Source organism: Hemicordylus capensis, chromosome 1, assembly GCF_027244095.1.
Source record: "Hemicordylus capensis ecotype Gifberg chromosome 1, rHemCap1.1.pri, whole genome shotgun sequence".
In the NCBI taxonomy this organism is placed as follows: domain Eukaryota; kingdom Metazoa; phylum Chordata; class Lepidosauria; order Squamata; family Cordylidae; genus Hemicordylus; species Hemicordylus capensis.
In genome coordinates this window covers 240,588,074-240,614,090 of record NC_069657.1, presented here as the reverse complement: position 1 = coordinate 240,614,090, position 26,017 = coordinate 240,588,074, and the positions used below count along the sequence as shown (strand labels likewise).

The following is a 26,017-nucleotide window of genomic DNA, read 5'->3' as shown; positions in this document are numbered from 1 at the left end:
TGAAGCTGATATTCAGAGGTATCCTGCCTTTGAACTTGTAGTAGCATCTAGTCATCAAGCCTAATAGCTATCGATAGACCTATCCTCAGTGAATTTGTCAAAGCTCTTTTTAAAGCCATCAAGGCTTGTGGCCACCATCATATCCTGTAGCAGACAATTACACAGATTAATTATGTGTGGTGTGAAAAAGTACTTCCTTTTGTTGGTCCTAAATTTCCTAGCAATCAGTTTTATGGGCATCTTACTTTTCATTCTCCAAGGTGGTTCTCAAAGCTGTCTACTTGGTCCTGAACCATGATATCAGCTCCCGAATTTGTGATGTTGCACTCAATATTGTGGAATGCCTGCTTCAGCTTGGTGTGGTGCCCTGTGTGGAGAAAATCAGAAGGAAAAGTGAAAACAAAGAGAATGAGCCCAGTGAAAAGAGACAAAGCGAGACCTCATTTCAACTTAAGGGAGCCTTGAGTAGTTCAACAACTGGATTTGGGGCTGCCCCAGTTAGTGGAACTGGGGATGGTGGTGGAGAAGAAGGAGGAGGTGGTGGCAGTGGTGGAGGAGGAGGTGGAGGAGATGGTGGAGGAGGCGGAGGCGGCGGCGAAGGGGGAGGAAGGCCTTTTGAAAAGAACGATAAAAAGGAAGAAAAGGTAAGTATATTTCTTATATATATGTATGTCATGAATTACATCTCTGTGTAGCAACATTATGAAAAGGATCTGTGTGGACAAATCCTCACTGAACTGATATTCTACTGACATAGGTTTGCTTAGGTATCACTTTAGAAGTTTGTTTCAGGAATCTTGGTGCAGCGTTGTAGTAGTGCTCAAGTGCCAGTATCTGTGGCAATGCTAAAGTGCCACAGCAGTGTTGCCAGATGTGCCACAACTCTTGTATATGAATGAGAATCAAGGATCTCCAGGTGAAATATGCGATTTGTAGCACTCCCATATGCAAATATAGGAGAATTCAGGTTTTTCCTCAGTGAAGCATGTTAGCATTTCCTAGTGTGGCTAATAAGAACATGAGTGGAAAAATATTGTGAAAGGGTTATTTCTCTCTGCTGTACTGTTGTTGTTACCCCCATCTAGGGTTCATTTGCTATGCAGAGCAAGGAGAGGTCTGGTTGTATATCTCCCCTTCACCTACTTCCTCAGTAGCAGCACCTATAGAAGTGTGGGTCAGGCAGGCCCCTTCTCTGGTCCATCTCCCCCACTCCCAATCAGTTTGCTTGGAGCGGGGTTGGGGAGACCCACTCTCTCCGCTCCACTCTCTCATCAGCACTGTCAGAGAACGGAGCATTGGTTCACTTACCGTGAAGACTTCTTCTGGTTGCTGGAGTCAAGGACATCTCGATGGGTTATCTCCCTCATGTGCTCCAAGGCAGGACTATGTTAATTAGCTGAAAATAGAAGCCTCTACTGCAGGGGTGTCAAACTGAGGCCCTCCAGATGTTGCTGGCCTACAACTCCCATCATCCCTGTCTACTGGCCATGGTAACTGGGGATGATGGGAGTTGTAGGCCAACAACAGCTGGAGGGCCACAGTTTGACACCCCTGCTCTACAGCCTGAGGAGGATGGCTCCGCCCAGTTCTTACAGGCCACATTAGCAAATAGACTGACATATGTCCCAAACAATTAGAACAAGCAACATAGAATATATGTGAATAAAATTAGAATAAAAGCATAAGTTGCATAAGCACCCAATACTGAACCTTCCCTGAAAGTTGATGTATGATCTAGCTCCTGTACTCGCACTAGTCGAAGTAAAACTAAGGGAGTGATCTCCCAGGAGTAAGCCAAGAAGCAGTGAGCTGGGTGGGCCATGATGTCCTTGACTCCAGCAACCAGAAGAAGCCTTCACAGTAAGTGAACCAATGCTCTGTTCTCGGTTGCTGTAGACAAGGTCATCTCGATGGGACATACCAAAGCCTGTACATCACAAGGGAGGGATGTGCTCTTGACTACACCTGGGAAAGCAACCCTTGTAGCACCCGTCTACCAAAAGCCAACTGAGCAGAGGCATAAATGTCCATCTTATAATGCCATATGAAAGTGGATGGGTTCATCCAGGTTGCAGCCTTGCAGATTTCCTGGACTGATGCATTGGTTGAAAATGCAGCTGATGTAGCCACCGCCCTTGTAGAATCAGCCGCTATGTTTAAGGGAGGCAGAAGATACTGTGTTTCATATGCCAGAGCAATACATGCTCTAATCCATCTGGCAATAGTTGGAGAAGTTACTGCCTCACCCATAGATCCTGGTAGAAATGACACAAACAGAAAGTCTGCATTACAGAACGATGCTGATCTGTTGATATACATTTGAAAGCACCGTCGAACATCCAATTTGTGCCACAATTTCTCTTGAGGATGTTTCGGATGTGGACATAAAGATGGAAGGAAAACATCTTGTGACTGATGGAATTCTGATATCACCTTAGTATGGACGAAGGGGTCCAGTATCAGACGAACTGAGTCCATTATAAATATGCAGTAGGCCTTGTGTATAGATAAGGCTCTCAGTTCCGACACACTTCTAGCTGAAGTAATAGTGATTAGGAATGCCAGTTTAAGAGACAATAATCTTAATGGAATTGATTTTATAGGCTTGAATGGTGCATATTGAAGTGGTGCATATTGAAGGCTCCAAGATGGAAAACAGTGTGATGTAGGTGGAAGTTGCTCCTCTCAGGAATCATCTAAGGAGGGGATGTAAAAGATTCGATCTTGAAGATATGCTGGAAATAAGGCCCACCAGTGTTACAGACCAGGCCTGATCTATATACTAAATATGCTCATTAGCTAGTATATAAAATAGGTCTGGACCAAGTTCTTTTATATTAGTGACCACGTATGATATGGATGCAAGGAAGAAAGGAGATCAAACCAGTCTTCAAGATTCAATGGGCTTTATTGAGTATAAAGACTAACAACATAATCTAGTAAAGCAGAAAGCAGAGCACTCTATCAATATTGCTAACAGTATTTAAACAGAACATCCTAGCCAGTACCAATATTCAACCCGTGTGCCTAACTAACATATGTGTGTGCTTTTAAATCTTCCTAGAGACTAATACAATTCAGATACAGGCAGAAAAGAAGGGGAGGGGGGGAAGGCTGATGGCTGGCACGGTTTTGGGAAGACTAGTAGAGGGAAAGAAGGGGGGAAGGAGAAGGGAGCAGGGAAAGGATGGAGGGGATTCCAAGGCTTGTAGGAGCAGCATATTTACCAGGAACAGAGGCTTGAAAGCAGAGGATCACTTCAGTTGAAGGAGTGAGGCGCTTGGCGGAGACAGGAGTAGTTGCAGTGCTCAGATCACGCAGCTTGAGCAGCAAAACTCAGGCATTGCTGTAGTTTCTGTTCATTAACAGAATTCCTGCTTTGCCCCGCGGCTTAGCAGCAAACCCTGGGATCCTGTGAGCAGCTTTTTGCTGTAGGCAAAAGATTGCTGAACTCTCTGTCTAAAAGCCTCATTCTTTATAGTGTTTTTCTCTTTAATCCTTGAACAGAATCTATTCAAAATCTCCTCTTTTCCTGGGTGTCCAAAAAGGTGACAACTTGCTGCTACCTTCTGAACAAAATCTTAATTATTCAGGATATTGGCCAGTCCAGAGAGATCTCTGAATCTCATCTTCTGTAAACTCTGTGCTGAGAAGGGAGGGGCGGGGAAATCTGCATCTAAGATGCTGCAAATTGCATCTTCCCCCAATAGGTGTTAAAATTCAGAGTTAGTAAGAGAATTGATCCTATTTGGTGTGAGACAGCCATTCTTATTTCTTGTGTACCTCTTTTCTAGTGTGTAATTATATTTAAAGTAACATATATGTGCGTGAGACATTCAGTACATTTGTAGCATCAGTGAAGTGAGATTAAAATCTACAGACGGATCTCTGTATGCATTTGGCTATGTTGAACTTCCATGGAGAACAATACAGTTAATCCCTTACAAGCATTTAACACTGACTTCTTGTAACAGGAAAAGGGGGCGGGAATCAGCCCCCTGGCTCCTTCCACAGACACTTGGTAGTCAGTGGTATTAGCATATGGATTATAGCATTCAGACCTGGCTTCATTGTGTTTCCTTGCATATCCATTTTAACAACACAATGCTGGATCACCTCCTGCTCCAGAGCAGGGAGAGCAGACAGTTCACTTCGAGTTCAGGTATGAAATGAAATCAGACACAGGCCTATATTTCACCATACTTCTGAGTTGGTACCTCTGGTTCTGATATGTTATAGACCGTTCCTAACACCAGTGACGCTGTCTGCCCTTTCAACGTGTTAGGTTTCAAACCCTTGTCAAGGCCCTCCTGCAGAAATGGCAAAAGGTGGTGAATGGTAGCTTGCCCTCTGGGGACGTCATGACATGCTGACCATCATAAAAACGCCCTCCAGGTACATTGGTATACTCTGTTCATGGAAGTTCTATGGGAAGCGAGAACTGTGTTGGAGACATTATCAGAGACACCTTGACTCCTTAGGATCCGCTGCTCAGTCTCCATGTGACTAGCTGTAACCAGCCTGGGTTGGAATGTTTCACTGGTCCCTGCAGTAGTAGGTTCGGAATAAGTGGAAGGAACCATGGCTCTGACGTGTTGAGATGTAGTAGCTCCGCGAACCAAGGTCTCCTTGGCCAGAAGGGAGCCACAAGTATGACCTCTGCCTGTAGGATTCTGATACGCCTCAGCACGCGCATTAGTAGCAGGATCAGGGGGGAGCCATATAGCACCCCTGTTAGCCAGGGGCCGACAGTGCATCTGTGTCTTCCACTGTCCTGCATGGGAACCTGAACAGGAATCTTGGTAGTTTGGTGTTCTGCGGTGTCGCAAACAGGTCGATTACTGGTATTTCCCACCTGTGAGATAACTGGTTGAAGACGTCTGTGTTTAGAGACCATTCTCCTGGTAACAGGTCCTCTCTGCTGAGCCTGTCGGCCAGATGATTCAGATCTCTCTTCATGTGATGTGCCGAGAGGGAGGTCAGGTGTAGTTCCCCCCATGTCATCAGAAGGACTGCCTCCTTGTGTAAGGATCTTGATCTCATTCCCCCTCTGTCTGTTTACATGGTCTTTTGCTGTTGTATTGTTGGTCTTGATCAGAACGTCTTGTCCTTGTAATATCTTTTGGAATTCGCAAAGAGCAAGGTGAATGGCCTTCAGCTCCAGCCAGTTGATGGAGTGTTTCTTTTCCATTGTTGACCACTTTCCTTGAGCCGAATATTGCTGGCAATGTGCCCCCCAGCCTCTGTTGCTGGCATCAGTTGTTACAGTAATTTTTGGAGGATCCAGGAATCTCTTTCTTCCCAGCAGGTGCTGTGGTGAAAGCCACCAGAGAAGAAAGTGGCATACTTGAGTCGGCAGGGTACAGAGCAGACGTTTCTTGGTGGCAATGGCTGTCTGATATGGGAGGAGGAACCACTGAAGTTCCCTGAGATGGAACCTTGCCCAGGGAACTGCCTCCAGTCTGGCCACCATCAGGCCCAAGAGTCTTGCTAAGGTTAAGAGATGTACCTCCGGGGCTGCATATGCCAGACTGACCCCTGTGGACAGTGTCCGGAACCTGTCCCGTGGTAGAAAGAGCCGATCATGTTCCGTGTCTATAACAACTCCCAGACAGACATTGAATCCTGTGGGAAGGATAGAGTTGACTCTTTTTGAGGTTTATTAGGAACCCATGCTCTTGTAGGGCCCTCAGTGTGTTTTGCATATCTGATTCTGCTGAGTCCTTTGTCTTTGATTGGATCAAAAGATCATCTAAATAAGGAAAGAACCTGACTCCCCGAAGCCGTAGATGGGCCTTCAGAGGGGCCAGGACCTTCGTGAAAACCCTCAGAGCTGAGGACAGCCCAAAGGGTAGAGCTGTATATTAGTAATCTACTCCCACGTATTTGAACCTTAGAAAAGCCCGGCTGCTGGAGTGTATAGGTATGTGGAGGTAGGCCTCCTTTAGATCCACTGATGCCAGGAAGTCCCCGTGGTGAAGAGATTATTGACCTCAGTGACTCCATAAGGAATATTTCATGACGTACCCACTTGTTGAGGTACTTTAAGTCCAATACTGCTCTTTTGGAGCCGTCCATTTTGGGGGCGGTGAACATAGTAGAATAAATGCCCCTCCCTTCCTGGCTGTGAGGAACGTGCTCCATCGTTCCTATATCCAAGAGGTGTTGGATTGCCTTCTTTAACTCTGAGTGCTTGAAAATAGAGCGGGAGCGTGGGATTGGAAGGAATCTGTGGGGAGGAGGGGCATTCAATTCTATTCTGTATCTCTCTTGTAATAGATATAAGACCCAATTGTCCGTTGTGGACTGCTCCCAGGCATGGAAGTAGCCCGACAGGTGGCCCCCCCCCAGGTCGTGGCTGTTGTTTTGACAGTTTTTCCTGATTAAAGGCCTGTCTGTTGTTTCCCATATTCCTTGTTGGGAACTACTGATGATTCCATGACCCTCGCTGTGGCCTGAATTCTCTGTCTCAGCCCTTGAAAGAGGGCCAAAACGTGCAAAAGGGCTGGAAAGCCCAATAAGCCTTTTATAGTTTGGTTTATCCGGGTTGTGGGAAACTGAGGGCATAGTTCTCCTCTTGTCCCTAGATTCCACAAGTACCTCTTTAAGTGCTTTCTCGCCAAATAGCTTTGTGCTATTGTTAAACTGGTCTTAGAGGTAGAGCCTACCGGCCAGCTTTTCAGCCAAAGGTGTATCCTGCCCAATACTGCGGCAGCTGAAGCCCTGGAGGAGAATCTGATAGATTCTGCCACAAAGGCCTAGGCCTTCTGAAGCTTTAAGAGTAGTTGCCGCAGTCACACTAGATCACTAAGGGTATCATTAAGCAAGTCATCAACTCACAGTAGACTAGCTCTGGCCACCACAGAAGCAGTTGCTGAAGACTGGGTTGCTAATGACGAATTGTCATGGACTCTCCTTAGGGCCATTTCTGCCTTCTTGTCTGAAGGAGCTTTCAGAGATGCCTCCCCATCCCTGGCAAGCAGAGAACCTGACACCAGTCGGGCCACTGGTGTGTTGGTATTTGGGGTCATCTTTAGCAGGTCAGAAGACTCCTGCTGGAAGGAATAGAAGCAGGATGCTACTGCCATTGGCTTCTATTAATGGCAGGTAGCAGCCATTCTTGTTTTTATGGTTTCTGTAAAACAGTCTGGCATCAGTAGTAATATGTCTCTAGGTTTGGCCTTGGGGGACACCAAATCCCCTTTAGCTGTTTGAGCTGATAACTCAGGCATTATCTTCGACTGTAACCCTATAGTTGTTATCACCTTGGTCATTAATGGGTTAAAGTCCTCAGAGACAAACAAACGCTGTGATATGTTACTGGATTCAGGTTCATCCACCACCACCACTCCCCAGGAGTGGGGGATTCAGTAGAAGAAGATTCCTCTGAGGAGGATTACACCCGCTTGTGCCTCTTTGCCTTTTTACTTAATAGGCTTAAGCTGATGAACTGTTTCTACAATGGCATTCTTAAAGCAGGATTGCCATTCTGGGGTACTGATTTTGGCAGCCTGATAGCCTGATTAGAGGAACCCACAAGGCAGCTACCCTCCCCTTGGAAAGAGCTCACCAGTTCCTCTTGGTGTCCCTGGTTTTTACACCTGGGGTTGTCAGTGTGCCACTTCTGCGGTTCCTGAGGGACGCCAGTGGTTTTTGTTGTGGCCGCTATCTTGAATAAGCTGCAGCTTCAAACTGTTTGCCTCCGCCATTGTGGTCTTTTCTGTCCAGGCCCTGAGTTCCGCCTGTGTTGGAGGTGGATTAGCAAGCGGGCCTGACGCTGCTGCTCTGAGGTGGCTCATCAGCAGGGAGGTTGGCTGCAGAGCTCCTGCCTGCTCTTTTGGAGCACTCCCAGTGCCTGATCCTGCTCTCCTTGCTGCTGTACTGTGAGTCTCGTGGCCCGAGGGCAGGAGACTCATTGCGGTGGCAGTACTCGGCGTTGTGCCGGGCAGCTCTGAGGTGGCCGGCAAGGACGCACTTGGCAACAGGGCTCCTGGGGCTCTCCAAACACGAGGGAAGTTAATCCCAGCCCTCCCAGTCAGCTCGCAGATGTTTTTAAGCGTCCCTGAACCCTCTATACAGGTAGAAATATGGACGGGGGAGGTTGGAGTGAGGGGAGGGGAAATACAGGGGAAAGATTTTTTTTTTAATTTTTATTTTTAAGAGGAATAATACTAGAGATAAGTAAGGTAAAATTGAGGGAAGTAAAGAATAAGGTTGACAATAGCAGAAAAGAGGTGAAGAGATTGAGGAGAAGAGAATAAGTCTGCCTGGAGCAATGCAGGACTGTAAGAACTGGGCAGGTTCATCCCCCTCAGGCTGTAGAGGCTTCTATTTTCAGCTCATTAACATAGTCCTGCCTTGGAGCACGTGAGGGGGATAACCCATTGAGATGTCCTTGACTACAGCAACCAAGAAGGGAAGTAGCTCACAATCAACTTTGATAAACTGAGAAGGAAGAGAGAGGGAAAGAACCAACCCCCCTCCCCGCCCGCTGCCTTTCAACTAGATAAGATTTCATGTGCTACCTGCAGTCCCTGCTACCTGAGATGAGAAGGGGAACTCAGTTGTGTAGTTTTTCAGGCACTTCCTTAAAAGAAGGTAGTTTATGGTGCTGATGTAAGAAGAGGGGATGGGTGAAGGAGAAGGCTCAGGTTCTTTCCTCCCCCTGAGAGTCCTGAACAAAATACAAGGATCTTCTGAAGCTCTGAGATGAGGATTCCAGACTGGTAATCTGGCAACATTACTACACACAGGTTGTACTAGGCCAGGTACCTGGAAAATTCTTGTGAGATCTCAGCATTTCCTTTTATCCCAGAATCTGATTTCCTGTGTCCATAAAGTTATCTAATCAAATCAATCTTTATTACGGTCACAGACCATGTTTTATTTTAATTGTATTCCCCCCCCCCCCGCCTTGTTGTGCTGGTCATAGACCGTAATAAACTTTGAACTGAACTGACCTTGATAAAGTAAAAGGGGTGATTATTACCAAAAAAAGTGGCAATAGATATCATATTTTAAAACACTACTTGCATAAAATGATTTAAATTATAGAATATAACTATGGCGAAAAGAGACATGTTTTAAAAAGGCATAAGAATGCACTAAAACCAAGTAGCAATAGATATTACACTGCATGCTTATAACATAATAAAAGATTTAAAATGTATCTATTACTGTCTAAGAGGAAACATATAAAATTATAAAAGGCATCATTAGATCCTATTAGTAGTAGGAACTGATATGCAATAAAATGATACCATATGAAATAAGTACACAAGAATATGATTAAAATCCAAATACAAATACTGCTCGTCTTCCTCCTTTCTTTTCTTTTAAGCAAGGGGAGATTGTTAAAAGGAGGAAGGAATTGGGGGCATGATGTTGATGTGAGCGGGGAGAGAGAGAAATGGGAGGGAAGGGAGGAGGCACTGCTTCAGGCAGAAAATGTCATGGGACGGCACTATCTGCAAGAAATTGTATTAGGGCTGCAAAAAGCAAGCTGCAGCCCTTCCTCAGTTTTAACTTTCTTTTCTTAGCTAGACAGAAACCTTTAAGTCTTAAAACTAGCTGGTTATATTTGTTGAGTTCTGCCTATGAATATTATTTTAAATTTTAATGGAATTGTTTGTGGACCACCACAAAACTCACCATCAAAAGGAGTATCCAGGTATATAGAGGATCTGTTTTGTAACTGCTAAAGCTATATGTATTTAACATTATGAATGTTAACAAATATTTCAAACTTTAGGTTACAAGCTTGAATATATTTTAAAAGAGTCTTTTTAAAACAAGCTTTTAAAAGGTTTTAATTTGTTCATTCTTTGTTAAATGGATTTTATGGGACTGGGGATAGCGCATTGGTTTGTACAGAAAGAAAATCTGTTAGTACCATTTTAAAGGGATGTTGTTGCTCATCTTTTCTCTTCTTTGGCCATAAGGATGACAGCACTCCAACAAGCACCCACAGACTAGCCCTGACAATGCTGATAAAAATTGTGAAGTCTTTGGGTTGTGCATATGGCTGCGGAGAAGGTCATCGAGGGCTCTCTGGAGATCGCCTGAGACATCAGGTAGGTGACTACTGAAGGCATGAATGGAAGTCAATTCCCAAACCTCTCCTTTTAAAAATGCAGTACTTGTAGAACCCCTGGGTTTGAACGGACCCACACAGTTAAGTCTGACTTCTTCTAATGAAGGCAAGGCCTCTCCACACCCAGCATTCCTAACTGAAGAATGTACAAGCAATGTCATTTAGTTCAGCAGCACACCACAGTGGAGGCAGGAGTGAGTGTGGTGCATTGTGCTGTCTGTGAATGCACCTGCAAGTGATTTTTCAAACGTGTGCCATGCCACGGACAGTAAGGGAAGACAAATGCTTAAAGTCACCATTTGTTTATCTCATTTGCGTCTGACCCTACAGCTCATGGTAGGATACATGTGAATTATCCCATTTTATCCTCACAATAAACCTGTGAAATAGGTTACTCTGAGAGTGACTAGCCCAAGGGCACCAATGAGTTTCATGATTGAGAGGTCCAAGTTCATCAGTTATACCACAGGGGCTCTCTAAGATTGTATTATTTGGGGGGAGGGGGGGATTCCTTTCGGATCCCAAGTCAGAACTGAAACCATTTGTCATATTCTCAAGACTGTATTTCTAACTTGAATTGGAATCTGAATTCCCAGGGGAAAATGAAGTCTTGCATTCTGCAGAATCACACTTATTCTAGATCTGTGGCAGGCACATTAAGGTTAGGTTGCAAGCTGAAAAGGAAAAACAAAAACCCAAACAAACCTTGAATCAGTTTGATTGAGTACTTTAGCCTCTATGGCAGCCAGAGCCCAGAGAGGCCAAGAAAAGTAGGGTGAAATGTTGGAGATTCACATGTTCCACAGGTCCGAGGGGTACAGCCACATGTTTAGCATCTCCCTTTATTTTCCCTGCTGAAAATATTTCAGTGGGTAAAGGAGATGGGGCAGCTTCTCAGGTTTGCTGGATTGTGTTCTGAGCATACTCAGTCTGGCCAGCATGAAGGGCTATGGGCTTCTCCTGTTTCCTGCTAAGCCCGGAGCTGTAGGGAGAGCTTTGGGAGCAGGGAGATTCATCCTTCCACTTGCTCATGGACAGAGAATGATAGGACCCATTAATATTGGTTTCTCTAGGGCTTACATTTTATCTTGAAGGGTCTGATGGTAGCCTATGACAAGCTGAGATGTTTCAGAACACTATCTTGATTACATAAATTAATGGGGACATGTACTCGGAGAATGCTGTATAAAATCACTTCACCAACACTCACTTTATTGGATTGCAACACAGACAGTTTTCCATGAGCTGGAGTGTGTGTGTGTGTGTGTGTGTGTGTGTGTGTGTGTGTGTGTGTGTGTGTGTGTGTAAGAGAGAGAAACAGAAAGAACTATACAAAGCCAACTGAATTTTACTGTAAAAGGGTTTCTTCCACTCTTATTCGTTCTGGTGAGACAAAACAAAACATCACCTGGGTTGTTGTATTCAATCTAGCAATCTTTTATGTTTTGTTAATTAGAAGTTTGTCTTAGTGGGGATCCTCTTGAGCAGGCATCCCCAAACTGCAGCCCTCCAGATGTTGCTTGCTGAACTACAATTCCCATCATCCCATCCACAATACATTGTAGCTGGGGGTGATGGGAATTGTAGTTCAGCAACATCTGGAGGGCTGCAGTTTGGGGATGCCTGCTCTAGAGAGTGGGGGTGGGGGTGGAGTCAGAAACAAAAGAGAGAGAAAGGAGAAGGAGAAACTTGAGCTATTTTCTGAATAAAGTCTTAGTTAAATCTACCTAAGATCACTTTGTATTCATGAGGGAAGCAGTTATAAAACAATGGTGAAATAATTGGCCAATTGAGATTCAAGATTAACAGGTCATGCACAAGATAGGACCTTTTATAGGACAAGACACACTAAGACTGTGTTCCTTGACTAACGGTGCATGTGAACCAAAGTTCATGGTAGAAGTACAACTGAGGGCAGAATTACATGTTACCAGTGAGGTTTGGCTGCCTCAGAAAGCAGCAGTCCTGCCTCTCTTTGCATCTCTCCCAGTAGTGTGTAATAAAATTGAATGTATGATAGGACGCTGTTATAAGTTTTCTTACCTCCACATGATGGAGTTGCATCACTAGGAAAGCAATAGCATTATCAGACCAGGACAGGGAGGAGGAGGAGATGAGGTGCTGGTTTTGGTGGCAGTCATACACCTTCCATAATACGTAGTTCAACCCTGAGTTTAACTCCTTTGTACAGTTCGCTCTCTTCACAACCCTAAGCAGATGTGTCTGTCATTTTTTAAATGTCTCCACAGGCTCAGAATTGCCTTACGAAGTTGTACAAGCTTGATAAGATGCAGTTCCGGCAAACCATGAGGGACTATGTTAACAAGGATTCACTCAACAATGTAGTGGATTTTTTACATGCTTTGCTGGGATTCTGCATGGAGCCAGTCACTGACAGTAAGTACACATTGTCCCAAGAAATATCTTCCCAGTTTTTCTGTAAAGGAAGGATGTGTCTGTGGAGCACTGGAGCTATCCATATCAGAGGTATTCATTCATTTTTATATAGAGTGCAGGTTTGTTTTTTTAAAGGCTGGCAGTGTGATTTGACTACATTGTGCTTGCATTTTGCAGACAAGGCTGGTTTTGGAAATAATTTCTCCACGGTGGACAACAAGTCTACAGCCCAAAGTGTGGAAGGTATTATTGTCAGTGCCATGTTCAAATCGCTGATCACCCGTTGTGCCTCTACTACACATGAACTCCATAGTCCTGAGAATCTGGTAAGGACAAAATGTGCATTCATCCTTTAGTAGTGGATATACTTTGAAAAACTGGCACTATCAATTTCACTTATTATGACAGCATGGCCATTTATTCTCTTGCCATGCAGACATGTGAGAGCATCAGAACTGCTAAAAATCCATCCGCAAGGGTCATGGGCCCTGTGCATTTGGTGCTCGATCACTGTGCTTTTGACTCCAAATACTCCACAGATTTTAAATGAGCACGAATATACATGCTCAGTATACTGGTGCTATGCACTTTCCTTAGTGGAAAATCATGTTAGCAAGTGCCTTCTATAATCACATCACTAAACTGATTTGAAGGGGAGATTCCCATGTTTGGAGACTTTGTTATGTGAGATAGCAGCTCTTGGAAATTCCTTTTCCAAGGAATTTTGGATATATTCAAGCAAGTTCCAATTTATGGTTAAACTCGTTTCACATTTTTGAGAGTTTCTGTAATGGTTATGCCAGTAATTTTAAAATGAAAGGATTGGAACTAGGGGTGATTTAGCTGCAAAACCATGAATAGGAAAAGAAACAGTTCTTATATGTCCTTCTGTTAACATTCTAACAAGCTGATCTTTCTTTTGATATTCTGCATCTTTAGGGATTGTACTGTGACATCCGACAACTGGTTCAGTTTATCAAGGAGGCTCATGGGAATGTCTTTAGAAGAGTAGCTCTTAGTGCTCTTTTGGATAGTGCTGAAAAGCTGATACCAGGGAGAAAAACAGAAGATAATATTGAACTTGAACCTAAACCATCAGGCAGTAAAAGGTTTGTATCTGAGGTGGAAAAGGCATAGAATTGTTTAATGTATGCAATAAAGCACATGATTGCACTGAATACAAATGTCTGATACCAGTATCCTGTCCACAGGAATGTTTAATTTTGGTAAGAAAATAAGTAATACTAACATTATTTCCCCTCTCCTATAAATAAGTATTACAAAATTCCTGCTCTTCCCATAATATTCTTATATCATTGACATAGATGCAGTCTGTCAGCACAGTTTTGTGTGCTTGAATCCCACTGAAATTCACAGGACTTAAGGATGTTGTGTTCAGTTAGTATTTTGCAAGACTTTCCTATTATATGTGGTGTGTCTTCAAACCAGGAGTTTACAAACGCTGGATTAAGTACGCAGCTCACAATGGATCAGAAATTTTATTTGTGAGATCCAGATATGTGCTGCATATCTATTTCTTTCAGTTTTTAAAGAATCTGTTTGAAAATTACAGATCCTAATCATGTTTAGGCTGTGCAACCCTCTGGATCATATTTCTGAAACCCAAAAGGACCTTTTGAGGAAGGGAAGATAAGCGAAAATCACTCGCTCTCCCCCTCGCTCATGCTCAGCTGCAGAAGAAGTCTTCTTTGCGGCTACTCTGGAGCCTCCTTGCAAGGGTGCAGTCCTCCTTCCGCCATCCTATGGCTACAGAACATGTGGATTATTGACTACTGTTCCCTGTCCTGACAGATGTGTGATAACAATGCATACAGACAAGGAGATTGTTAGAATGGGAACATGAAACTTAGTTTTATGTTTAGAAATACTGGTGTGGTTTTTTCAAAATAAAATAATGATTTCACAAACACTGAGATGCACTATCACTGTTCCCCTGATGTTGTTTTTCCTGCCTAGATCTGAAGTGGGGAGTGTTGTTATTGACAAAGGACAGCCATCTTCTGCTCCTGATGAATGCCGTAGTTATATCTCAAGTCGCCCAATGCAGACTCCGGAGCAGTAAGTAAATATTTTCGAGTTCTAAGGTCTATCCAAACATCCAGAGAAATCTGGTGAGATTTCTAGCCATTACGTTTTGATATGCTGCTCTTAAAGGATATAACTCACAAAGGATCCTCTCACCTGGACATCAATTGTGCTGATTGTGAAGTAAGACCAGCAACATGCACAAATCTTACACAGCAGCACAACTGTTTGAATATTTACTCAGATGTAATTCTCACTGTATTCAATGGGGCTTAATTCCAGATAAACGTGCACTGAATTTCAGTCTAAATGTGTGTAGAGAGTGTGTAGCAGGCTGATTTGCACATCTGCTGAACAACTTTCTATCAAAGTTCAGATCCTTAAAAATTCAGCACTCGCTCCCTCCCCTCCCCCCGCCCACTCATAATTTATATTTCACCCTTCTATAGCAATATATGCTCGGGGGATCTCACAACATTTTTTAAAAAAATACATAATGAAACTTACAAAAGAACAATGAGGTAATTTAAAGCACTAGTCAGGTTAAAGAAAACACAGCAGTTAGGTTGTGCACCACACATTGTGGTGAAAAGACATTGTGCACCATTATGGCACTTGATAGTCTCTTTGGACTAAGAATGGTACATTAATATATGTACTACGGACCTGGACATATGTACTATATACTGAGTCCCTTCTCATGTTCATGGAGAAAGGGCTCCATGCTGCAGGAGAGGAAGCAATAAAATGCATACCTCCCCTGTAGACAATTCTTGTCTTCTGGCTAGGTGAATGGATCACTCACCCAGACGTTCACCAGCTGCTACTGGCAGCCAGGAGGTTTGGGAGCCGGAACTCCGTTAAGGCACAAGTTATGGGGAACCTCCCAATGCAAGCTGGGAGGCTACCCATGTATACTCTTCCTCATGAACCCCACCACCCATTGAGATCATTAGGAGAGGTCCGTCTGCAGTTGCCACTGGCTCCTCTGGTGGCTACTTGGGGACGGGCCTTCTCCACTGCTGCCCCGAAGCTTTGGAACGAGCTCCCTGCTGAAATAAGAGGCTCCTCATCTCTGACAATTAAAAAAAAAAAATCTTTAAAGATACATCTGTTCACCCAGGCTTTTAATTAAATACCATTTTAATAGATTTAACATTGTTTTAAGAGACTGTTTTAGAATTTTAAATTGTTGTAGTGTTTTACCTTTTTGCTGTCGTTTATTTTAACCAATGTTTTAATTCCCCTGTTGTTTATTTGTTTTAACTAATGTTTTAACTTTTCAGTTGTCATTTTTGGTTGTAAACCTCCCAGAGACATAAGTTTTGGGTGGTATAAAAATATGTTAAATAAATAATAATAAATATAGGTGCCATGTGGAGCTGCGTGGCACTGACAGACACTCAGTTAGCTAGGTCTGAGAATGTGTTCGTGCCCTTAACCCTGGCTAACATCTGGGGCTCCGGAGTTTGCAGCCATGCTGCTTCCGGGAGCCACATGGCTCCTAGTGGTTCTCATATGCTGTCAAAACCAGACTGGACTTCCTTAGCCCAGTTTTGCCTGCACGTGTGAATAGCATCACTATGTACTTAGGAACATATGTACTTTGTTCCTAAGATAGGCACAAAGGAAGCTGCCTTATACCGAGTCAGACCGTAGGTCCATCTAGCTCAGTATTGTCTTCACAGACTGGCAGCAGCTTCTCCAAGACTGTAGGCAGGAATCTCTCTCAGCCCTATCTTGGAGATGCCAGGGCGGGAACTTGGAACCTTCTGCATGCAAGCCCTCTTCCCAGAGTGGTCCCATCCTCTGAGGGGAATATCTTACAGTTCTCACACATGTAGTCTCCCACTGGACTACATAAGCAGGTGGACCCCTTACTAGCAAAGGCCACCGCAAGACCAGCTCTCCTCTCTGGATTATTTTTGAGGGGGGAATTAAATTCAAACTGGTGCACTTCCTCTTCTTCTTTGTACCTTTGCGCAAAGGAACCCTGGTTAGTTAAGCCATAACTCCCTCTGTCATCTGAGCTGTGGTTAAACTATGGTTTACAAACCAGGATCTAATCCTGATTTCATTGTTTTCAACCACAGCTCCCAGGTTTGGACAACTTGCAGAGCTGTGGGTTAAGTAAGCAGGATTCTGACATCACAGCTATGCACCAGAGGTGAGGAGGAAGAGATGAAGAGGAAAGAGGTGAGGGAGGGAACACACAAGTTCAGAGCTCATTCCTTCCAGAGTCAGTCTGATCCAATTTTATGTCAAATCAGAATAATTAACATCCATACACCTTTTTTTAACACGACCTCAAGAAGAAACTAATCCATTGATGTTTTCTATGGTATTCCCCTAGTCTTCCTTGAGACATATTTCTTCTAATTATTGTTTGGATGTTACTAAAATTATTATTTAATTATGTTTTTGTGGTTTGAGGGGGATGGGCAGATAGTTTAGGATTATGCACGTTTATGCTAGGACCTGAGCATCTTATGTTTAATGTTCTGTAGTAAACTGATTTTGTTCCATTTATCTTCATATTTCCCTCCCTACATCTTTGGAAGGTTTGGAGATGTGTTTTTAAGCCAGCACCCTTGGTAATTATAATCTGCAGGAGGAATGGTAATTTAGAATAGAGAGCTTTATGAAGAAGAAAATCGCTGTATGCCATTGCTCTTTGTGAGGAAAAAAATAAACATAGATTGTAGTAAATGAAAGTCTGAGTAAACAGGGGGACATTTTCCCTAATTGGAAATACGTCTCCACTTGACTCTGCCAGGGCCTGCAACCTGCCTCCCTATTACATTTCTCCCGCCCCAGAAGCCTCCTTGTGTACAGTCCTGAGTGCTGCCGCAGAGCTCTGTTGCCATAGTAATAATTACATTAGATTAAACTGAATAGGAATTGTGAAGACATAAGACCTTGTGGCATTAGGAGAAAATAATGCTTTGTAATTAGCAATGCACTAAGACTAATTATTCAGAAAAAGCAAGGGAGCAAATGATTTTTATGTGGGATTTTAGTTGGACATTTTGTTTTGATAAAGTTTAATCTTTATTCAACATTGTTTAAGCAGTTAATGGCTAATTTAAAGTCTTTCTCAAGTGCTCCTGTGGTTTTAACATAGTCCCAGAGATAATTTACCTACCCAAAGTGTCACTGATGCTTACATGATGATGGCATATGTTAAGGAAATGGGATGAATAATATTTTCAAATGATATGAAAATGATTGCATAAAACCTTTAAAGAGTGGGTAGAAAACAATCAGTGCTATTTGTTGTTCAGTGGGAGAAAGAAAAGCCCCAAGAGCTATCATGAGTGTTAGGAGACAGGGCTATAGAAGCAACTTCTCCATAAAGGGGACTGGAAATTACCCTGGTCTATGAGGTATTTCTGCTGCCTCCCTCTTTAATATGCTCACTTCTACCACCTGTTGTGTGACAATTTTATTCTCAGTAGCTTTAGGCAAACCACTTTCACTAATCCTCAGGGCCCCCAATATGCAATACTGGGAGAATAATACTAACCCACCTTGATTAAGTGCCGACAAGTCAGTGTCGACTCTTAGTGACCACACAGATAGATTCTCTCCAGGATGATCTGTCTTCAACCTGACCTTTAAGCTCTCTCAGTGGCACATTCATTGTTGTTGTAATTGAGTCCATCCACCTTGCTGCTGGTCGTCCTTACTGAGTTTTTATAAGTATTGCAACAAGATAATGTATTTGAGAAGATTTTGAATATTCATTAGTCTCATTCAGACATTATGTTGTATGACTGTACAGATATCTATACACTCGTTCATGTCTCTGTGTGAATGACTGTACCTGGGTTCATTTTTAAAGTGGACCTGAGCACTGGCCTCTCAAATACATGATAGGAAATGTACCGCTCTACCTGTGTTCAACATAACATGTGAGTCTGTGTACAGATCTGTAACTATCTACATTGTACACTTGTTGAACAAGTGTTGAACATAACGTATGAATGGGACTAAAGTTTTATATAAATACTGGGTGTTCTTATTCTTATTGTGTTGCACCTCTCTCACCTGTTTAAAACAATCTAACACTTCATTCACCTGTTTAAAATAGGTAAAGCAACTGAAGATCAAACGAAAAAGAAAGTAATGTAATCTTTTAACTATCAAATCACAAGGTGAAGTTAGAAAAGATAGGACATGACCATAGTTTGCCGTTTCTGGGTTCATTTGGCTAAGTGTTACAAACACATCATTTATTCCCTCACAGTGATGAGCAAATGCAAGGAGTAGCTCTAGGCCGCAAAGATTTTTGGCGGAAGATGTTCAAATCACAGAGTGCAGCAAGTGATACAAGCAGCCAGTCGGAACAGGATACTTCAGAATGCACAACTGCACACTCAGGGACAACCACTGAGAGGCGTTCACGCTCTCGCTCAAGACGGATCTCACTCCGAAAGAAACTCAAACTCCCCCTAGGTAAATGTATGCCTCTTTTTGCTAGAATAATATACCTCTTAATATTTTCATATGCCTGCATGTTGTGGGATTTTTAAATTACATTATTAAAACATTCATTATCCTCTACTGGGTCTTGGCCATTATCCTCGGTAGAAGAGCAGTGAACTAATAGCTAGGCCCTTCAGAACTATTTCTCTTATTGGTCTACAGAAAAATGTCCAGACACAATTATTCAGTTAATGATATTAAAAAATACTTTGTTATGCTTACCACCAATACAGTCATTTCAGCTAGCTGGGTAACCAGGCCTTGGAGAGTTAGCATGGAGCTTACTCTGCAGAACTGGCAACACCTCCCCCTCTTTCTCTTTTTCATTGCTCTAGAGACTAGATATTTTCCCTTACACTGAGAAAACTTGGAGTCATGATAGACAAAAGGCATGGCAGAGTTTCATGGTTCTCAGGAAACAAAATGCGGTCAGCTGGACCAGACTAACAGCCACGGTTTTGTCTGCAAACACCAATGATTTACTTTGTGCTATTGTGAGTTACACCATGATGATTGATAAGAGAAGATATAGTCCTTCTCTCTGCTCTCCTTGGATATAAGGTAGTTTTGTTAACCTGACTCTGGTTGACACTTTGAAAGTATTGATTGGGTGCAGAAATCCTTAAACCTGACTGACTTTCATCTTAAATATGACAGTAGCCTTAAAATGGAAGTCTGAGTTCAGAAATATATAAAGCCAGATTTGGGGCAATGAAATGCAATTGGATAACTCAGCTTGGGTTTTGGATTTTGTAGCCAATGTAGTAATAATGAAAGGAGAGAAGAGAAAAGGAGTTTGTCAGTGCTTGACTAACAAGTAGAAGGTTGCTGGTTCGAATCCCCGCTGGTATGTTTCCCAGACTATGGGAAACACCTATATCGGGCAGCAGCGATATCGGAAGATTCTGAAAGGCATCATCTCATACTGTGTGGAGATGGCAATGGTAAACCTCTCCTATATTCTACCAAAAGAAAATCACAGGGCTCTGTGGGCGCCAGGAGTCAAAATCGACTAGATGGCACACTTTACCTTTACCATTGTCTATAAAAAATGAATACAGTGATCCTTAAATATATATATATTTAAAAGGTATTCCATTCAGATTTCAACAGTACTGGAAGTGTAAATATTATTCAGCCTTTTCTCCATAGTTATTACCATCCTTATCTGTTCTAAAAATCAGTTTTTCATATATGAGAAATTCAAGAGTTTTTTCATTTGTGAAACATGTTTTCTTTGAGAGATACCACTTCCTCGACGCTAGGTGAGGGATAGACGCTAGGTGAGGGATGTTGCTGGAAGATTCAGACAGACACTCACATTTTTGTTCTTTGTATAATAGGGAACTGGCTGAAACGCTCATCCCTTTCTGGTCTGGCAGATGGCGTAGAAGACCTTCTGGATATCAGCTCCGTAGATCGTCTCTCTTTCATCAGGCAGAGTTCCAAGGTAGAGAAGTCACCTCAGACTAGTAGGGAGATGAAGAGTGAGGAGATACCTTGTATTTAAACAGGCCATGTCTCTCTCCTATATAAAATAAAATAAAAACTATCAATAACATCAACCATTACAATTGAATACGATTGAGAATGGGATTCGGAAAAACCAAGAGATTGGAGTCATAGTAGGCAATTTCTTACTGTGTGCCATGTCAAAAATCAGGAACAATCAAACTGCAGAATGTCACTTGATTGCTTTTGGAAATAACATTTTCTTTTAAAGGAACCACGAAGTAGTTCAAAGTTAGAATTGTGGAAATCATTATATCATTTACATTTATTCATATTCTATTCATAAGGCTTAGTCGGGTGATGAGTAACAATGTTGCCTTATCTTATGAATCCTTGCAACAACTGTGGTGAGGGAGGTCATGTGTCCTCATTTTACAAAGTCAGGATTCAGCATAGCTTTCCTATAGGGTATTGTGATGTTGACAAAGAGAATTTCCTTGAGACATAAAACAGAGATATATTGTGAATGTCGTTTCAAGCCAAAGAACAAGAATTGCATCTTTCGCTCTTGTGGCTCTGGCCTTTCTTTCAGCAGCTTCTTGTTCAGCTCCATTCTGAAACGTATGCCCCAGTACTTTACAGCAAGCCAAGGCCCCCATCACCACTTCAGGGCCTGCATTACATCGTGTGAATAATGTATACTGTCTGCTTTCCACTCCCTTTCATGCTTTTTCTTTCCCCTCCGAACTTCCTCCAGCATCTCTATTTAGAAAACATTTACAAGAAAGCAATAGGTCAGCATAGCCCCTCGGAGTGGTTCGATTGAACAGACTGGACCGACAGCTAGTTCGACCAAACTGGTTTGCGGATGGGCAGTTCAGTTTGAATTTGAACCGAATTGCCAAAAATGGTTCCATGCACAACCCTAAGTGAGACTTTAAAGCATCGGTCTTAGCACTGCAGTAACCTCTTCTGGCCACTAGAGGCATGATGAGATTTTAATAGATCAGTTAGAGTCACTGTTTTAGTTGTTGAGGGCTAGTGCCTGCTTGGGTATGTTGTTCTATGTCTCTCTCAGTATTTAGTTTTATTTATTTAACATATTTATATACTGCCCTTTATAAAATCTCAAGGCAGTTTATAATCCAAACAGCAGCTAAAGCCCCAAAATCATATAAAACATTAAAAGATTAAAATTACTCTAAATAAAAATTTTAAAACTTTAAAACATTCTAAACTAAAAGCCTGATGAAACAGGTCTGTTTTTTTTAAAAAAAATTTAAACAAGCAGAGATGGAGAGATTCTCATTTCATTTGGGAGTGTGTTCTGGAGCCTTGAGGCAACTCTAGAGAAGGGCTAGGTTTGGGGTCAGCACCAAGAGAGCTGGTGGAAACCGTAACTGGACCTCCACCAGTTAGGGAGGAGGGGCATGTAGTCCCCTCACAAGCCTAGAAAACTCTACTGGATGTGAGCTTTCAGATGCAATGTGTACAGAAAAGAACTGCTTCTTTGCTGCAGGTATTGCTTGAGCACAGATCCTTATATGTGCTCTGTGCTGTAATCTGTTGGATTCAAGTTGGGTCTTTTTTCACCTGCACTCTAACTGCCTGCCTTGCTGCTTCAGCCCCTCTAGTTCTTCTGTATACCTAGGGACTAATTTAGAAGCAGGTCAGGAGGGGCGCTTTGGAACAATAATGTCTACAGCCGTAGTTAGTTCATTCTTCCAAGTCTGAACCCAGGCATCAACAGGATTGCTGGCAGAACCAGCCTTAAAACCCTCCAAGGCCTCTTGGAATCTTATTGGATCCAATAACCTTCATGGGCAGACCATCCTAATAGGTCCTTCACCCCTGCAGAGGTTGGTTGTGGTTGCTGGTCCAACCTTAACCAGGTGGTGATCCCTCCATGACAATGGGGAAATCACAGGCATCTCCACCCACGGAACACCAGCCTGACCAGAGCAGAAGACTAAATCGAGTGCATGACATAGGAACATAGGAAGCTGCCATATACTGAGTCAGACCATAGGTCCATCTAGTTCAGTATTGTCTTCACAGTCTGGCAGTGGCTTCTCCAAGGTTGCAGGCAGGAATCTCTCTCAGCCCTATCTTGGAGATGCCAGGGAGGGAACTTGGAACCTCCTGCTCTTCCCAGAGCGGCTCCATCCCCTGAGGGGAATATCTTGCAGTGCTCACACATCAAGTCTCCCATTCAGATGCAACCAGGGTGGACCCTGCTTAGTTAAGGGGACAAGTCATGCTTGCTACCACAAGACCAGCTCTCCTCTCTGACCAGCAATGTGCATTGGTCCCGAAACCAATTGGGACAGGCCCATAGTTGTCATGGCTGCTACAAAACCTCTGAGCTGCTCCTGACAAAGTAGTCCCAAAGTGAACACTGAAGTCCCCAACCACCATCAGCCTGGGTGATGGTCCAATGCCAACTCTGCAACCAAGTCAGGCAGCTCAGTTAGGGATTCTGTTGGGCAGCGGGGTGAACGGTACACCCATAGAAGTGCCAATCTGTCACTGGACCCCAGTCTTAGGTACACACATTTGATATGTGATGTATTTGATGTTTTAGTTTCTTATTAAATCTTTATTTGTTTGTTTGTGTGTTTGTTTTTGAACTCAACCTACTGCCTTAAGAAAATCTCTTGGGCTAAACATCTTTACTACCAGAGCATACTCTGCTGTGTAAGGACTTTAATGTTTCTCTTCACACCCTTCAACACTTACAGAGGTTTCGTAGGTTGTTACTAAGGATCTTTAATATGCAACTCAAGTCTGTAGGGGCTAGACTTTCCCCCTTGCCCATGATGGCCTAGACTTCCTAGGCAGTGGGGCACTAAGACTGAAGACTCATTTGAAGGAGTTGAAGCCAACTGGCCAGGAAGGATACGCCAGCTGAAGTCTGCTCCTCATGGCTTGCTTCTTTGTCACTCTTGTCTCCAGAGTGCTACCTCAGACAGTTGTGTCATGGGATTTATAGTTTCTCACAGCCTGAACACACCCTAGCTTATTGACCCAAGCAGCTTTCTGGTCCTACTGCTTAGACCTGCTTCACTCTTTGATTTGCTTTTGAAGCTGAGCAGGCAGCATATTTCATGTGCCAGAGCTTTATTACATACCTCTTTACTGATGGGTTGGACACCGCCACTTTCCCTAGGTTTATATTATAATGTACTGCTTTTTGCCCAGTATATTCTATTTCAGTTTGTTTGATATAGGAATTTATACTACACCTTTCCTACAAAAGCAAGCACAAGATGACTATTGAACAACATCAATAAAAGAATAAAATACAATATAAAGAATAAAATACAATTAAAAACTATGTTTTTAAAAAAACATAGGTAAAACCCGCCACATTAAAAATCTATTGGCTGTCACTCTGCTTGTTAAGAATTCTGAAAGTTTCCCCATCACCCAAAAGAAAAAGTTGGAGTGGGGGACTTTCTTCATCCATCTCTGCTTATTTCTCTGCTTAACGGGTTACTTTTCCTAGTAGCTGGGAGGTACAGGAGCAGAGAAAATTAGCCACTAAGGAGAAATATAAGAAGAATTAAGACAATGAAAGCTAGCCAGTAATTCCTCCTCTACCTGTTTGACTGTGAGCCAGCTGGGCTCAGTAGTGTCACCAGAAAAAAATGGGGAGGGCATTAGGGGAGGGGCAGAATACATTCAGGGGTCAAGCTTTGTCCCCATGATGAATTTCTGAAAGATGATTAATTTCTGGAACAGAAATAACCATATATTGCACATTAATGGTACCATCTTAAAACATATTGAAGCTATTCCTACGATCACTGGAAAGCGGGCTAAGCTTGCTTTCCAGTGGTCATGGGAACCACTGGGCTCGCAGGCAAGCCCAGCACTCCCAAGGTGGCTAGCCCACCTAAACCACCCTCCCCTTAAATGAGGTTAATGGAATGAGTGCTCCGTTAACCACATTTCATTGCTCATGTGTCACCATGCTGCACAGTGATGCACAAGTAGACCCCTGGCCGGGAGGCTGCAAGCAGCGTCTTGGGCTCAGGGCTTTCTCCAGGATGCTGCATGTGCTCGCACGGGGCATCCGGGAACTTCCAAGGGCCATGCAGCCTCTGCCGGCTCCATGATAGAGCTGACAGTCGTGTGGGCGGCCAATCTGGCCGCCCAGCTACGAGCGGCTGCTTGTCTGCGGGGAGAGCGGGCTAAGCCCACTCTCCCCGCAGAACCCCCTCAGGCACTTCACACATGTCGTGTGAAGTGCCGCATCGTCTGTGGAGGAAATGGTATTGATTTTGATGCTGCTAAGCACCCCAGTGCTGTCTCCAAGAGTTGGCAGTAAGTCTATGGGAAATTGGTTTTTATGTATATTGATTGATGATAATAAATAAAAGCATTAGGAAACTTGATTGATTGATTTTTATACCGCCTAGCCTGGATGTTTCTAGGAGGTTCACATGAATAAACATGTGCCTTTCCTTCAAGTAACTACAGAGTTCAAAGGTGGGCTGTTTTAGGAGGACACTTGTCTGAGGAAAATTGCGCCCCGACACCCCACCCGTGCTACCTATGACTGGATTGCTCTCACAGAGCATAATGGGTAAAATATACAGATATGTGTATGTTCGAAATTTTGTATTTTCAAGAAGGGGGAGTATTAACTTTACCTCAGAAGAAGTTGAAAGAGGGCATATTAGCAACGAATGCTGCTCATGTTCTTCTTCTTTTCTTCAGGTCAAATTCACTAGTGCAGTGAAGTTATCTGAAGGAGGTCCAGGAAGTGGCCTGGAGAATGGGCGGGACGAAGAGGAGAATTTCTTCAAGCGTCTTGGTAAATGGCGCACCTGCCGAAGACATCCATCCAAGCTTCATCACACAGAAGAAAAAGATGGTTAGAAATCAGGGTTCTGTTTCTTCAGTCCTTTTTAATTTTTTACTTCCCCTCTGTTCTATTTTTCCTTCCTTACTCCTCCTTCTTTCATTTACCCTTTACCTTTTAAAAACTTAGTTTTTGTACCCATTCTGTTTCTCTCTTTACCTCCACATACTTTGTAGCCATTTTCTTTCTCCTTTTTCTCCCTGTGCCATTTTGATTTCAATGAAATTCTGGCCAAGAACAGTAACATGCTAATATGGGCCAATCAATTAAGCTAAAGTAACATTTGGACTTCCAAAAATAAAATCCACTTGGAGAAAAAACTTGAAATTTTTGAATGCAGATATCTGGTCCCAAATATATTGTGCTAATATTTAATTTCACTCCTCGATGTGAAATTATCTCTGTGCCCACCAGTTTTTATTCCCCATTATTGATCATCTATCATTTTAGGTAAAGTTTAGTACTGATGAAATGGAAAACCCTGTACAAAATGTGTTTTAATTATCTCTTTTCTTCTGTGTTTACATGTCTTGTGCCTCCATATCATTTCTGAAAGAGATGCTGTCCTGCATTCTCAGACAAATTCCTAATCATATTTAGAATAATTCTTTGAGATAAACAGTTAATTGTTTTGCTATTTTTTAAAAGTTGTGGTATCTAAAATAATATTG

The 26,017-nt window shown here is 42.9% G+C and overlaps 1 protein-coding gene across 11 annotated transcripts in view; it reads left to right on the top strand.

The window, feature by feature from the left end:
* Positions 1 to 26,017, top strand: part of LOC128339530 (protein unc-80 homolog) — a 254,357-nt gene that overhangs the window by 69,202 nt on the left and 159,138 nt on the right. For 6 of the 11 annotated variants that reach the window (XM_053283616.1, XM_053283623.1, XM_053283620.1 and 3 more), the window contains exons 13-21: positions 261 to 644; positions 9,942 to 10,073; positions 12,343 to 12,490; positions 12,668 to 12,816; positions 13,430 to 13,599; positions 14,468 to 14,569; positions 18,786 to 18,994; positions 20,368 to 20,474; positions 25,202 to 25,358. In XM_053283616.1, coding sequence (XP_053139591.1) covers positions 261 to 644; positions 9,942 to 10,073; positions 12,343 to 12,490; positions 12,668 to 12,816; positions 13,430 to 13,599; positions 14,468 to 14,569; positions 18,786 to 18,994; positions 20,368 to 20,474; positions 25,202 to 25,358 — 1,558 coding nt within the window. The remainder of the gene's footprint in view (positions 1 to 260; positions 645 to 9,941; positions 10,074 to 12,342; positions 12,491 to 12,667; positions 12,817 to 13,429; positions 13,600 to 14,467; positions 14,570 to 18,785; positions 18,995 to 20,367; positions 20,475 to 25,201; positions 25,359 to 26,017) is intronic. The other 5 variants (XM_053283625.1, XM_053283624.1, XM_053283622.1 and 2 more) reach the window with 1 other exon arrangement.